The 15,171-nt window shown below is 36.0% G+C and overlaps 1 protein-coding gene across 17 annotated transcripts in view; it reads right to left on the bottom strand.

The window, feature by feature from the left end:
- Positions 1–15,171, bottom strand: part of MYCBP2 (MYC binding protein 2) — a 299,211-nt gene that overhangs the window by 122,356 nt on the left and 161,684 nt on the right. For all 17 annotated transcript variants that reach the window (XM_033177503.1, XM_033177496.1, XM_033177499.1 and 14 more), the window contains 7 exons: positions 12,567–12,709; positions 10,696–10,796; positions 9,803–10,021; positions 7,731–7,956; positions 6,554–6,672; positions 5,731–5,818; positions 3,172–3,221 (listed from right to left, as the gene is read on the bottom strand). In XM_033177503.1, coding sequence (XP_033033394.1) covers positions 3,172–3,221; positions 5,731–5,818; positions 6,554–6,672; positions 7,731–7,956; positions 9,803–10,021; positions 10,696–10,796; positions 12,567–12,709 — 946 coding nt within the window. The remainder of the gene's footprint in view (positions 1–3,171; positions 3,222–5,730; positions 5,819–6,553; positions 6,673–7,730; positions 7,957–9,802; positions 10,022–10,695; positions 10,797–12,566; positions 12,710–15,171) is intronic.

The following is a 15,171-nucleotide window of genomic DNA, read 5'->3' as shown; positions in this document are numbered from 1 at the left end:
CCACTGCACCCGGCTTCCCTCTTTTTAAGTTCCCCTTACAGGCAGCTATCATGAGTAAGGTGTGGCTGTTCTCTTGGGTGGGTGGGCACCAAGGTCTTGATTTGGGTAAAAGTGAGTGGAAGCCTGATTGTGGCAGCACACAAACCTCATTAGCCTGTCTAAGCCTTATTAAAGTTAAGAAGAAGAGGCAGATAAAACAAATTTTAGGTTTCATCTATCTGACAAGCAGGTCTTATGTTTTTGGAAAGACTTGTTTTAAATGCTGAAACTCTAAAAACTTTTTACTGACTATAAAATAAATTCCAAAATTTTTTTTCATAGAAAATACATTTCTAGTACTATCACATTTGAAATTATGCAGTTTCAAAAATAATCATCTTTGGAATCAAATAGACTTAAGTTCAAATCCTGGCTTTGGACAAATTATTTGCTGTGTGCTCTTAAGCTAAAAAGTTACCATCCCTGAATCTGTAAAATATATAGACTGGTGGTCAAATAATCTCTCTCTTACACAGTTATTATAAAATTTAAACTAAATAATGCATATAAAATATACAATACATTGCCTAACAAACAGTAAGTGTTTAATACATGTTAGATTATCACAAAAACTACCTTACATGCCAAAAAGATAGGCAATTTGGGACATCATTTTTTTTTTTTTTTCTTGAACAGTAACACAATAAAGATCTCTCCATATCTGGCCTAGATGACACTTTATATACCATAATAATCCCTGAAATTATAAACAATATATGAACTCTGATATGGTTTGGCTCTGTGTCCCCACCCAAATCTCAACTTGAATTATAATCTCCACGTGTTGGGGGAGTGACCTGGTGGGAAGCGACTGAATCATGGGGGCAGATTTCCCCCTTGCTGTTGTCCTTACAAGATCTGGTTGTTTGATAAGTCCAGAGGCTTTTCCCCTTCTCTCTCTCCTGCTGCCATGTAAGACGTGCCTTGCTTCCCTTTTGCCTTCTGTCATGATTGTAAGTTTCCTGAGGCCTCCTCAGCTATGTAGGCAACTGTGAGTCAATTAAATCTCTTTTCTTTATAAATTACCCAGCCTCAGGAAGTTCTTTATAGCAGTGTGAAAACGGACTAACAGAAAGTCTTTGACAGTTCTCCTTTAACTAGAATGTTGCTTGACCCATATTGTTTATTATATATCTGTTGAATTAATTTTTATTTTTGAATCTTAAGGTACAAAGATTTAACTTTAAAAAAAGAATACACATAAGATGCCAGTGGCTTTTTAAAACTCAGAAGTTTCTTAACATTACTGACACACTACAGGTCCCTATGATCAGAAGAGAGTGTTCAAAATCACGAACTTTTTTTTGTTTGTTTTGTTTTGAGATGACATTTCGCTCTTGTTGCCTGGGCTGGAGTGCAATGGTGTGATCTCGGCTCACCACAACCTCCAACTCCCGGGTTCAAGCAATTCTCCTGCTTCAGCCTCCTGAGTAGCTGGGATTACAGGCATGTGCCACCATGCCCAGCGAATGAGAAGGGGTTTCTTTTGTCACCGAACTGCCAGCAAACAAACCCCAATGCAGTTGCTCACTAGCTGTGTGATCGTGGGCAAACTTCCTAAATGCTCTATGCCTCATTTGTAAATGGAGATAAAACTTTTTAATTCATTGAGTTGCTGTGGGGAGTTAAAAATGCACACAATGTTTAAAATAGTGCCTGATACAGATGAAATAAACGTTTTCATTATTACCACTTTGATTAATTCATCTCAGGAAATAAATAAAATGTAAAGCACTAGCCTTAGCAATTACAAGGACTGGGTACCAGCCTTTGTTTCCCATCTGAGTCTTCAAGAAGTCACAAAACTTCTTTGAACTTCAGTTATTATAATTGTAAGATGCAAGACCTAATATTGATTTCAAAGTGTAATTACAAAAACAGAGAGATAATATTAAAGATGCTGAAACCTATGAAGTGTTCTACAGATATTATTTAAATCACTACTACTAACTACATATACCTAGTACAGAAAATAAGTATGATCTAAATTGGTGTTTTCCAAATGTGGGCTCAAAGTTCTCTGATCCATGGCAGAATTAGAAAAACTAAGGATATAACAGAGTCTTCCATTCTAAGACCTTTCCATCTGGGGCTATTAAAATGTCTTTTATTTTATTGCTGATAATAAGTAGTACATTTTTAAAGAGTGTTTTTACCTAATAAGTTCTCAGGAAAAATATTTTTGGAAAATTTTACAAATCTATCAAATCCTAGGGTCTGAGCACCACTGATCCAGCTGAGAGACTCTCAACTTTTCTTCTATCTTCACACCATTGCTAGATGCAAAATTTTCCCCATCACTGATGTTCTCAGTGTGTGGTAACCAATGGTGCTCACTTAGCAGTACATCAGAATCTCTGGTTTGGCCTAAGTAGGTATTACAATTTGACAAATGATGCCTACAGATTCTGATATTTCCATCCTATTACAGATTACTAGCCAGCTAAAGTCAGACTAATGAAGTAAGAATATAATATAGTCATCTCTAAGCAATTTTAAGAAATATTAGGTTGATGTAACAGATCCAAAGGGGTACTGCACTGAAATACAGTACTCATGTATTTCCATTCAGAGTCAAATGTGCTAGTTAATGCCTAAACGAGCAAAAAAGGTAAAGCAAACAATAATAAAAACAACAAATGATGGCTCGCAATTGTCTACAGACAACTAGCCCTAACCACTTAATATGATATACTGGTTTGTCACAGACTGAGCTCACCAACTGTACTGACCTCACCTTTTGCTGCTTCTTATAACACAACTATACATCCTTTGTGAAATGTCTTTCCCCTTTCTCTAGCTGGCAAAAAAGAAAAAAAAATTCTTTCAAGATGCAGTTTAAATGGCCACAGCTCTGCAAGCCATCCTTTGCACCCTTGGCACTTGATCTGTTTTTTCTCCCAAAGGATTTTTGTCTAACTCCAGAGTCAATTACCCACCAAATACATAGGGCTCACATGGGTTTCTCCTACCAAAGGGAGCAATTATAAGTTATTTATATCTATAACGCCAATGAATAGAGTGAAGTACTTAATGAATGAACCCAATGGTCAAGATAAATAGGCTGATCTGAGTGATAATACTTTTTAAATTAATGTATAAAGTTTATCCTTAAAACATTTGGGACAATACCTGCAATGCAGCCTCTTCAAGAATTTCAAGGTCTTCCTCTAATTCATTACCTGTTGTGCGAATAAAAAGTTTTACTAAAACATGTCAATATTTAGTTTAGTTTAATTTTCTAGTCCTTTGCATTCATTACACTTTTTTTTTTTTTTTTTTTTTAAATAATTCTGTTACTCCAGATTGAAAAGATTTGTGATTCTGGAAAAAATCCCAGCAGCATACATTTTAATATATAAGATATTTCCAGTGGAAATATACTACAATTCTCAAGGCAATACTCAAGAAGCACCCATGGGTGATTTGCCAAAGATACATCCTACATTTATGAATATAAATGTATACTTTCTGAACTTAGTGTATTCGTTTTGTCTAAAAAAAGAGGGAGCAAATTATTTCGAATCTGAGCCTTTATATTTTGGTTGCCTTACAGAAGAGCTATAACTTTAGTAAATGACAGGGACTCACAGAAAAATAAAAGGCAGTGACTGCATCCCCTAGCCATTTTCTCATTTATTAATTAATATAGAACATATTTATTGATCTTTCTTTGATAGTTTAATTATTAAATGTTACTAATAAAGTAATACTTGTTCAATGGGAAATACTCAAATTGTATAGAAGTGTAGAACAAAAAATTCGAAATCTCTAACCAGTGCCATGCCCCCTTAAAACTATCCATTGTCAACAGCTTATGTGTTGTTCTAGAAACTTGGTGTGCAAACAAACCAAAAATGTATATGTGTTTCAACTACACATAAACATACTCTTTTTCTTTTGAGATGGAGTCTTACTCTGTCACCCAGGCTGGAGTGCAGTGGCGTGATCTCGGGTCACTGCAACCTTCACCTCCCGGGTTCAAGTGATTCTCTTGCCTCAGCCTCCCGAGTAGCTGGGACTACAGGCGTGTGCCACCATGCCCAGCTAATTTTTGTATTTTTAGTAGAGACGGGGTTTCACCATGTTAGCCAGGATGGTCTCGATCTCCTGACCTCGTGATCCACCCGCCTCGGCCTCCCAAAGTGCTCGGATTACAGGTGTGAGCCACAACATACTCTTTTGTAATATACAGAATAATGTATGCAAAAATGGGACCCTCTTCTGAAACTTGCTTTTCTTACTTAATATAATTTGGACAGCTTTCCTTGTTAGGCCATATAGGTCTACTTTTTCAAAGAGCTGCATAGACTGCCATTGAATGGGTACGCCATTACTTATTTAACTAGTTCCCAACTGAAAGACATTTTGGTTGTTTCCAGGTTTTACAATCACAAGCACTGCTATATTAATCCATTCCTTCAACATATACTTTTTGAGTATTTGTGCAAACATGTATAAAAATTTTTTATGTCAAAAAGTATATATAAACTTTAACAAAATAGGTTGCTAGCAATTTTCCTTATGTGGCTATAATACAAGGTCTCATTTCCGCACATACATACCAATATTAACCGGGAGAAAAGGAATGGAGAAGAATAAAAGGGACCAGGAAGAGAAAACGTAATAAAGAAGGAAAGTCAGAGGAAAAAAAGGGAGGAAAAAATAGTAGTGGGAAGGGTAGTCTTAAAGGAAGGAGTAAAGATGGATTTTGGGGGGGTAAGAAAATAAAACTTTAAACCACGTATAAACGTTATAGAATCAGTAAGCATTTTTATTTTCAACTTTACTCCCTTGATTATAGATTGTGTATCATACAAATTTGCTTCATATAAGAAAGTACCATTTCTGCCACTGCCTCATCTCTGTTTTGCTCCAGTGAAAAATTCTTCTAAAGAGATATCTAAATTCAAATGGACCACCCTTCCTTACTTTCCATTCTCCCTCTCTACTCTGAAAGGACTTACAGTTCTCTCATTTTACTAACATATTTCTCATTGCATATACAAGCAACCAACAAGTCTTCAAGTCCAATGATAGATTTTAATTCACTTCTCAGAGCATGCCAAAATCCCAGGAACATCCCCTCTCCTGGTTTTTCTCCTCCTTCACTGACTGTTCCTTCGCAGTCTCATTTGCAGCCTCCTCTTCCTGTTCTGAACATCTTTTAAATTTTGGTAAGTCACAGCTTTAATCCTAAGCTATCTTCTCTTTCTTATCTACATTCTCTAGCATATCTTTCATACAGTCCCATATCTTCAAATAACGATCATATTCAATTACATTTCTATCGACCGATCCTCTGATCTAGACAATGAATATTCAGTTGTCTACTTGATATTTCCACTAGAATATTTAAGAAATATCTAGAATTTTTGGTTTAATACTATATATTCAGTGCTTGACTGAACATACACATTATACATCCTGGCTCAAAGCACGTATATGCATAAAAAGGGTGTCCATGTACGTGTGTAAGTTTAAACAGGAAACAGGATACCCTTCAGTCTCTTAGACAAACTCAAATTACCAGTACATGAAGCAGTTATTGTTCATGAATATGAGATTACAAAATTCATTTTGCAAATCTATTTTCAGACCTTTTATAATACATACATTCTACTCTTAAAATACAAACAAAACAAAACAAAACAAAACCCTATCACAACATCCAGCATTGGCCACACTTACCAATAGGCAGTGCTAGGTCCTTCTTCATCAGAGCTGCCGCACAAACCCCACCAAGATTGGCTAATTCTTTTTCCAACTGGATGACTCCCTATGGAATTGCATAAAATTTGCTGCTTTAAAAATGTTTGAATGATAATATGGATTATCAGCAAAATGTGATTTGAATTCAAGCATCACTTTTGAAATCAGAAGGAAGCACGTGAAGCTAACGGTTAAAGTGAGAGAAGATGAGATTCAGTACTCAATGTTTTATCTCAGGCTGGTTGTAAGGTTCAGGTTTAAAGGTTCATTGTCCAAATAACTGTTCATTCATTACTTTGGTCCACTTTGTCCTCGGTTTTATTTTATTGTATGATTTAAAACATTTAGACAAGATGGTAGTCTCTTTGTGAAAACAGGTTCAACTGTTTACTCAGAAAGGTATAGCCAACTGAGCAGGTTCAGGGCAGGTATAACTACACTTCAAAGGCTGGGTCATGTTGCACAAACTCCATCCTCTTCATGTATTAAAAGTAGCAAAACAGACCACTGCACATAATTAAACTACAAAATATTTAGAATTATACACCCCTAGGTTAAATTAATTTCTTTTCATTTTTTTGTAGAGAAAGGATTTTGATATATTGCCTAGGCTGGTCTCAAACTGGCCTCAAAGGTTTCTCTCACCTCCCAAATTGCTGCAATTACAGGTGTGAGCCACTGCACCTGGTCCCGACTTTTTGAATAGAGGCAACAGTACAATTTAAGTCAGTTAGAAGCACAACTCACTAGCCCTTAGAAACTCAATCTTCCTTAAAAGAATGAAAAGACAATTCATTCTTACCTCATCAGGTCCAGGGCTAAATTCATATCCAATTGCAAAACACTTAAAACCATAGAAAGAAGCTTTGTCATCTTTCACATAATCTGATGCGGTCTCCAATGAAAAAAGGGCCTCATTTCCTAATAAAAATGCCAGAATTGAGTTAAAACTCTGAAACAATTTTGTTAAAATTTCCCTCTTTTATCCAATGGACTTTCTCTTTTATCATAAGATAGGCAGAAACACAAATCATATACTACATAACTTAAATAGACTTGTGGCGGGGAGTGTTCCTATATCTACTTAAGGAAATTGTACTAAAAATAACACTAGAAACAACAGGTCTATCGCAAATGAATTGTTAACTTTTTTTCATAATCAAACTCCCCTGCTTAATAAAGTACTTAAGTTACATGGGCAATCATTTTTCAATTATTTGTCAAATACTGACGTTAGCCTTTTTATTTTTCAAAGTGGGCAATCCTCTACCCTGGCATGTGTCTTTTTCTGATCTTTTCCCAAACAAACAAATAGGCAGGTCAGAGTAGAAAGAAGTAGTTTCTGAATTGAAATTGCCTATTAGTTTGAAGGATCACAAGAGTAGCCCTAGTTAACCCGTTAAGAATGCAACAAACTGTAAGTTTTAAAACATAGTTTTAAAAAATTACTTAAATAACTTTCTTTTAAAGAAAAGCACAGTACCAGCAATAACAACTGTGCTTGTGTGCTCCGACTCTCCCATTCACACATACCCTCAAGCCAACTGAAACAGCTTTCACACAACTTTTCACACAAGAAAGTGGTTCACAAATTCTCTTACAAGGAAGGACTTCAGTCCTTCATTAAGTTCTGAAAATTTAGCACTTTCTGGGAAAATAAAAGATCTAATCCATTGTTTTCTATAATTTGGCCCCAACTACACAGCTAGCTAGCTGCTCCTCAACGTTAACACTCTGCTTTGGTCAAGCTAATCATTTTTTCACAAAATCCTTAAAACACTGTCTTCTCCGAAACTTGGATCAGGCTGTGCCCCTTGCCCAGGGTATCTTATTTATTCCTCGAATGCAATTCAGATACATGGTAGGTCTTTAATAAATTTCTCTAAAAATTAGATAAACATTTTCAATGATACACCCCTACTCAATATACATAAATGCACTTATTTTACCACATAAAACAGAATAAAAGAAAAACTTACCTGGCAACACCAAAACCATAGTAGGCCACCCAGAAGATCCTGAAAATTTCTTTAATTCTATCCATGAATTAAGATTTTCATGAACAGATGTCAATTTTGGTCCATATCCTGAATTCTGAAAAGTTCTGACAGGAATCAACAAACGAAGGACATCTTCTGACTGTGCAGTACCACACTGAGGGTCAAATTCGATTGTCATCCACCTCACACATTCTGGGAATGTCACCTGAGGCCAATAGGCAAGGCAACATGAATACAGATATATACATACAAACACACACAACTGCATCTGTATGTGTATATGTGTCTATGCTTTTATTAAATGACACAACAGGATAAACTACAAAATTAAAATAGAATAAAATGTTACCTATGACAGAGAAGGAGGAACAGAGTGAAGAGGACAGAGATAAAAGCTAGATTTGTTTCATAAGTTTGACTTCAAACTATGTAAGTATTTAAAGAATTATAAAACAAAATCCAAATTTAAAAAGCAATTCCTAAACTCTAAAATTAAACGACTCTGTAAGTGTATATCCAATGAACGCATAATCACGCAAAGAGGGAGCATTCCAACTAAATTTAAACACAGTAATGTGACCATACATTTAGATGGGATATACTTCAAAGACAAACACACACACACACACACACACACACACACACGCCCCAAATGAAATAATTTAAATTATTTTTGAATTCTGATATTCCCAGTGTCACTAATAGGAATTTTAGATGTAGGAGAAAGGAGACTGAGGTGTGTCTGTGGTCCTTATTTTGAATTAGTATCAACACTATAAACTCATGAGGTATTTTATCTTCTAAAAACTATACATACACATAAATCTACCTATACATAAACATATATACATTTATGTATATACATATATAAACATAACATGTGTGTGTGTATGTATAACAGCAATTAGGACACTTTGAAAAAATGGCTTGTTCCAAGTCTGAGGCATTAAACATATAAAAGGAGCCTGGAACATCTTATCCTACCAGAAAACAAGGAAGCTAGAAATGACTGCAAGCTAGGAAAGACCCAGCAGGTAAGCTGAAGAGGCTCCCCTCTAACAAACATATAGGATCCAGTTTCTTCAACAAATAGAACTCAAGGGAACAAAAAAAGAGAGACAGAGGGAGTCTTACAGATTTAAAGGAACTTAAGATTAAAGGGGACTTAAGAGACATACTAATCACAATGTATGGATCTTACATGGATTCTAACTCAAATTATTAAAAATTTACATGATGTTTGAAGACAGTAAATTGTCTTTTTTCAGTGTGATAATACTATGGTTATTTTTAAGGGTCCTTATATTTTGGAGACATTGTGTCAATAAATATTATAAATGTGCTTTAAAACAATACAAGAGGTTAGGAAGCAGGTAGGGAATAAATGAGACAGGTCTGACTAAGAGTTGACACTGCTGAATTCAGGAGATGGATAAATAAGTGCACTGTACTAGCCTATTTACCTACAGACGCTTAATAGCTTCTACCATGAAAAGTGAAATATTTTATAAGCACACAAAACATAAATTTATCCTTTTCTTCCTTAATTTGCATGATACAATGAAAAAACAAAGAACATGGATTTTGAGCACTCTCTAATAACACTAAATTTATAATCATTTTATACATAGTTTTTTTTAACATTATGTGTAGACTAGTTTAAATCTTACATTGGGGTTGTAAATTTTCAGAGCTCAGGCTGTGGTACAAATAATGTTAGTTCAAAAAATACAATTTAAAATTGTTAATGCTTATATCTACTACTATTATAAACCACAGCATGAAGTTTAGCATTATATACCACACTATACTTGTAGGAAGATTTCAGAACAACTCTCATAAACCAATAAAATTTTATCATCTTTGAGATAAAAATTCCGTCTTAAATTATTCTGTATATCCAACAATGCCTAATCACCTGCTGATTCTCTATATGTAAATACTATAAAAGAAGCTATACTCATAAACGCAGGCCAGGCATTCTTTAAGATATCATCAGAGCACCTCACACCAAGTTTTACGGTCAAATCACACTAAGAACTGGTGCCTACCTTGTAGTGCATCACACAGGCAGGTTTATACGGATGCTCACTCTCTATGACAGCATAGTGATTGGAGGTTGTACAAGCAGAGAGGCCCTGTTCAGGCTGGTTTCCTGTGGTGCTATCTGTCGACTGATTAGGGTTGAAGGCAGGGGGTGCATACTTCTGATTCAAAATGGCAACTGACGGAAGCAATTGTTGGACAAGGCCAAAGACTTCTACAGCCACCTAGCACACATATAAAAATATGGTTAAATGAGATACATGTGAAAGTAGTTCTAAAATTATGAATTACAATAATTGTTGGCTACTCTAATAACAATTTCTGTCTAAATTTTCTACTAGTTAAGCTTTTGTTCAAAGGGAAATCTGTTCAATTGATTAAAAAAAGATTTATCTTAGCTATTACATGACAATATCTAAATCTATATTTTTAAACACTTTCGTTTTTTCATGATCTGAAGTAAATCACGTTTTACTTAATTATGCCAAAGAATCAATAGTTTATCATTTCTTCCATCTCTTGAATATGTCACTGTTTTAAAACGCTCTTGTCCTTTAACATTGCTATTGTTATTAATGAAGACCATCTGGCATCAATTTCATAAATTTGAAAAATCTCAGTTAACATAATCTTTCCTTACATATCACATTTCCAAAATTTCTAAAATCTATTTCCCATTCACAAATTCTTCAAATGTAAAGCCAACAAATAATCACAGCAATCCAGTAAACAATACTAAGAAGAACAGAGAAGTTTAATAATTAGTGTATCTCTCTGCTTGTTACCTATACCCCAGATGCCTCAAAGATGCAAGTTTTTGTAAAGACAAGACACAAAGTCTTTGTTTTTAAAAGGTATTTAAAAAAAACATTCAAAGTTATAGAATTAAATTACACACCTTGGGAATAGCAGCAGCTACTGGTCCTATGTAGGCTATAATAAGGGGGAGCAGCATGGAAAACAGACTAGAAGAACTCAGCAGTTCTGGAATGTCATCAGCTAAAAAAGGCATAAAAGGCATTAAAACTACAGTTAGAATGTAATTTCATTGTATTGTATACATGCTATACTAAATCTATATTCTGTTATTTTGAGCGAAACTAGAGTTGACACTAATTGGGTGCTTGTCAAGGGCCTGGTACTATTCTGAAGGCTTTTTAGAATACATGCCTTATCTCAACAAATACTCACAATAAGATACTTTTATTATCCCCAATTTTTAGAAAGGAAAACCATGGCACACAATGTTTAAGTATCTTACCCAAAATACTTAATACATAATACACGTACCTGTAAAATAATAGAGCTGGAATCAGAACCTAGGGTAATGGAGCCCTTATTTTAAATTACCATTCTGGCACCAAACATGGCTCTATCAGTGACATTAGGCAAATTACTTAATCTGTAACTTAGGATCACAACAGTATTCCCCTCATTTGGATGTTGTGAAGATTAAACAAGGTAATATATGTAAAACACTTGAGAACAACACCTGCACATATTCAGCACTCCAAAAACATTTACTGTTATTAAGCTACATGGCTTTCTGTTTTTCCAAGAAAAGCACTTTACTGATTAACATTTGACTCAGTTATCCATGAACATGGTGCTGGAAAGATAAGCTAAGCCTATACTGTGAAGACCTTTATTTTATAGGCCAATTATTCTCCCAAATACTGATTCCCAGGTCTGCTGTTACATCAAAACAGGCTGCACACTTATTTAAAAAACAGTTTTTTAACCTAGCTTCAAGCCCTGGGGATAGACCCAACAGTCTTTATTTTCAGCAAGCTTTCCAAGTGGTTCTGATGTTAAACTAGGATTAGGAATTAACGTTATACAGTAAGGAGGTGGCAGTAACAATTTCTTTTTCTTTTCCTTTTTTTTTTTTTTGAGATGGAGTCTCACTTTGTCACCCGGGCTGGAGTGCAGTGGCATGATCTCGGCTCACTGCAGCCTCCGCCTCCCGGATTCAAGCTATTCTCCTGCCTCTGCTTCCTGAATAGCTAGGATTACAGGCACCTGCCACTACGCCCGGTTATTTTTTGCATTTTTAGTAGAGATGGGGTTTCACCATGTTGGTCAGGCTGGTCTCAAACTCCTGATCTCGTGATCCACCCGCCTCGGTCTCCCAAAGTGCTGGGATTACAGGCGTGAGCTACCATGCCCGGCCATAACAATGTTTTCATAATGATAACTCTGGTGTCAGTGTGAAGAATAACTAAACAACTAGATGGAGAGTGGGGGAAAGATAGCAGTGACATTATTGGGTATTATCCCTATATTAAAAAATGACATGTACTTGCACCATGGCAGCCTAAACGATGGCGGGAAGAACTGAGAGAGAGGAGAATACAAACTAGAAAGTTTCTAGGGGAAAAACTCATAGAGTTGAATTTAGACAAGTGCCTCTGAGGAGATGGTTAGGGTTCCCCAGAGTTTTGGGTGGATAGCGATACATTACTGGAAACAGAACAGAGAGGAAGAAAAAGCTTTTTGACTACTAAAAGAAGAATAAAGACTCAGTTTAAACCAAATACAATTTTTCTTTTACTAAATTAACAAAATAAGAATATATGATAACTCCTTTTAAGCATTCTGAATAATTCTGCATTACTTATCCAAAATTAATGTACGTGTGGATCTATAAAGAAAACACTTAAGAATTTATATAATTGTATAATAGAAGGTTCCTCTTCAATAGTTCTATGCAAAAATTTAGCGAATAAAGAATCTAAAATATGACTATTGAGAAGGAAAAAGTCTTACCATCCACAGCAAGAGCTCTGTGCAGAAGGTCCTTAGAGGCTCGAACGACAGTGCTTACAACAGACAGCGCTCTGCTACAGTTTTTATCTTCTTCATTGGCTTTACTCAGAAGTTGGGATTGTAAATCTCCATCGAATTCACTCCTGTAGCATGAGCAAACATGAGATTATTTTACAATGGTAAGTAAAACATGATCCAATGCCAGAAATCATATCTAGGATCTGAGATCCTCATTTAATCTATGGTTTTTTTAAAGTTAAAAAAGTAAACATGCAACTATATAATTATAGGGAATGATAAGGGCTTTGAAGAAAAATAAACCAGCATAGGGCATAAAGTGAAGGGTGTTATTTTACATAAGATCAGTTCTCTGAGGAACTCATATTTAACAAAGACCTGAATTAATTAATTAAATTATTTATTTATTTGAGACAGAGTCTTGCTCTGTCGCCCAGGCTGGAGTGCAGTGGCACAATCTTGGCTCACTGCAACCTCTGCCTCCCAGGTTCAAGCGATTCTCCTCCCTCGGCCTCCCAAATAGCTGGGATTATAGGCATGCACCTCATGCCCGGCTAATTTTTATTTTTAGTAGAGATGGGGTTTCACCATGTTGGCCAGGATGGTTTCAAACTCCTGACCTCGTGATCCACCCCAAAGTGCTGGGATTATAGGAGTGAATCGCCGTGCTCAGCTGACGGGAATTTTTTTTTTTTTTAAAGACTCATGCGAAGAGCTGAGGGAAAACTGTCAGGGCAAAAGGAACACACTAGTGAATTCAAGGAACAAAATGAAGACATGTATGGCTAGAAGAAAAGGAGAAAGAGTGAAGGGTGATGGGTGGGAAGGGAAACAGGAGTCAAACTGTGTAAGGTTTGTAGGCAACATAATGACATTTTATACTGGTACGGGAATGGGAAGCTGGGTTTGGAGCAAAGGTGGAACTTGGTATGATTTATACTTTTATCAGATTACTCTGACTGTGCTGTGGAGAACTGATTGTAGGAGACCAACAGTGAAAGGAGGGAGACTAGTTTAGAGGCTCATTACAGTTAGCAGGTAGAGGTTGCAGTGGCTTGGTCTAGACTACTAAATATGGAGGTAGAAGAAAAGATCAGATTTGGGATATTTTAAAAGTACAGCTGACAGGACTTCTTGATGACCTAGGTTTAAAGTATGAGGGAAAGAGAAGTCAAGAATGACTCCAAGGTGTCTGGCTGTAACTGTGGGAGATGAATATTCTGGCCACATGAAACCTCCGATGTCTACTAGCCAACTATAGCGAACGTCCTTAAAGAGAATGTGCAGCATACTGGTTAAGGGTGTATCATCTGAAATCTGACTTCCTGCCTACAAGTCGCAGTAGCATAATTTACCAGAGGTGTGACTCTGGACTACCCAGTGTCTCAGTTCCATCATCTGTGAAACACGGATAAGAAAAGTACCTACTTCCTGGGGTTACTGTGAGGACAACGTGAGATAACACAGGTAACATACTCAAAGCACAGCCTGGCACCACCTCCACTAGTGTCATCCAAATGAAGAGGTCAGAGAGAGACCTGGAGTCCAGGGTTCAGAGGTCATGAAGGCTAGGGATGTAAACTTGGGAGCTATCAGAGTAGGATGGTATTTAAAACTAAAGGACTTTAATATTTTTCATTTTTTTTAAATTTAAAGCTAAGGGTATTTAAAGCTTTATAGAAAACAAGAAAATACTCAAAACACTGTAGTTTGTATAAGATACAAAGTTTGGATGGCAGATGCTGTTAGTGGCTCTCCAGCTTTCTGAAGTATGTAACTCGTATGCATAACAGAGTTTTTAATCCATAGTTTAAGAAAGATAATAATGTACTATTATTATCTTATACATTATTAATAATGTACTATTTATCGTAGTGCTTATGGAACAGAAAGTTTTTCTTGACTGGGGCAAAAGACTAGACAGCTTTTGTATTTCAGCAGCAACACTGAACTACATAGCTATTTACTGCCTGCTATTTCTATTCTATTTCTCATGGAAAGAGGAAGCAGAAAATCTATATCTAGGGAAATTATTTTATACTATCTACCTAGGCACCATCCCTAGACTCTGTATGAAGGAAACAGAGGAAGCAGCGAGCCTCTGAAAGTGATACGGAAATTCAGTGATTTAATGCTAAGTCAGGCTGAGGACAAATGTAGCAAACGGTACTCATGACTACCTAAGATATCAGCTTCGCCACTACAAGAAAAATTCAGACTCAGTGAGAAATGTGTATTTAAAAGATTGTTTTAACCCGAGGGTTGTTATCATTCTTTTATTTTCCACGGTTTACATAAGGAACGGTTTTTGTTAAAAACATTATAAGAAACACACTACTATATATTCTAGGGCCCCAGGGGTTAGACAGGGCAGGTCCAAGATTCAGACATCAAAATATTCTGTGACTGGATAACAGGATCAAGGCAACACCACTATCTGAGTACAGTCTATCTGATCATTAGTTTGAGGTATTTTATAAAAAGAAATGAATACCCTTTAAATTTGAAATTGCAGACCAGAAATTATAGAGTGACAGCAACAGCACATATGCCCAGTGCACAAACATTTCAATGATATTGAAGAAAT

This window comes from Trachypithecus francoisi, unplaced genomic scaffold, assembly GCF_009764315.1.
Source record: "Trachypithecus francoisi isolate TF-2019V2 unplaced genomic scaffold, Tfra_2.0 Lachesis_group18, whole genome shotgun sequence".
Lineage (NCBI taxonomy): Eukaryota > Metazoa > Chordata > Mammalia > Primates > Cercopithecidae > Trachypithecus > Trachypithecus francoisi.
This window is presented reverse-complemented; position numbering and strand designations above follow the sequence as displayed.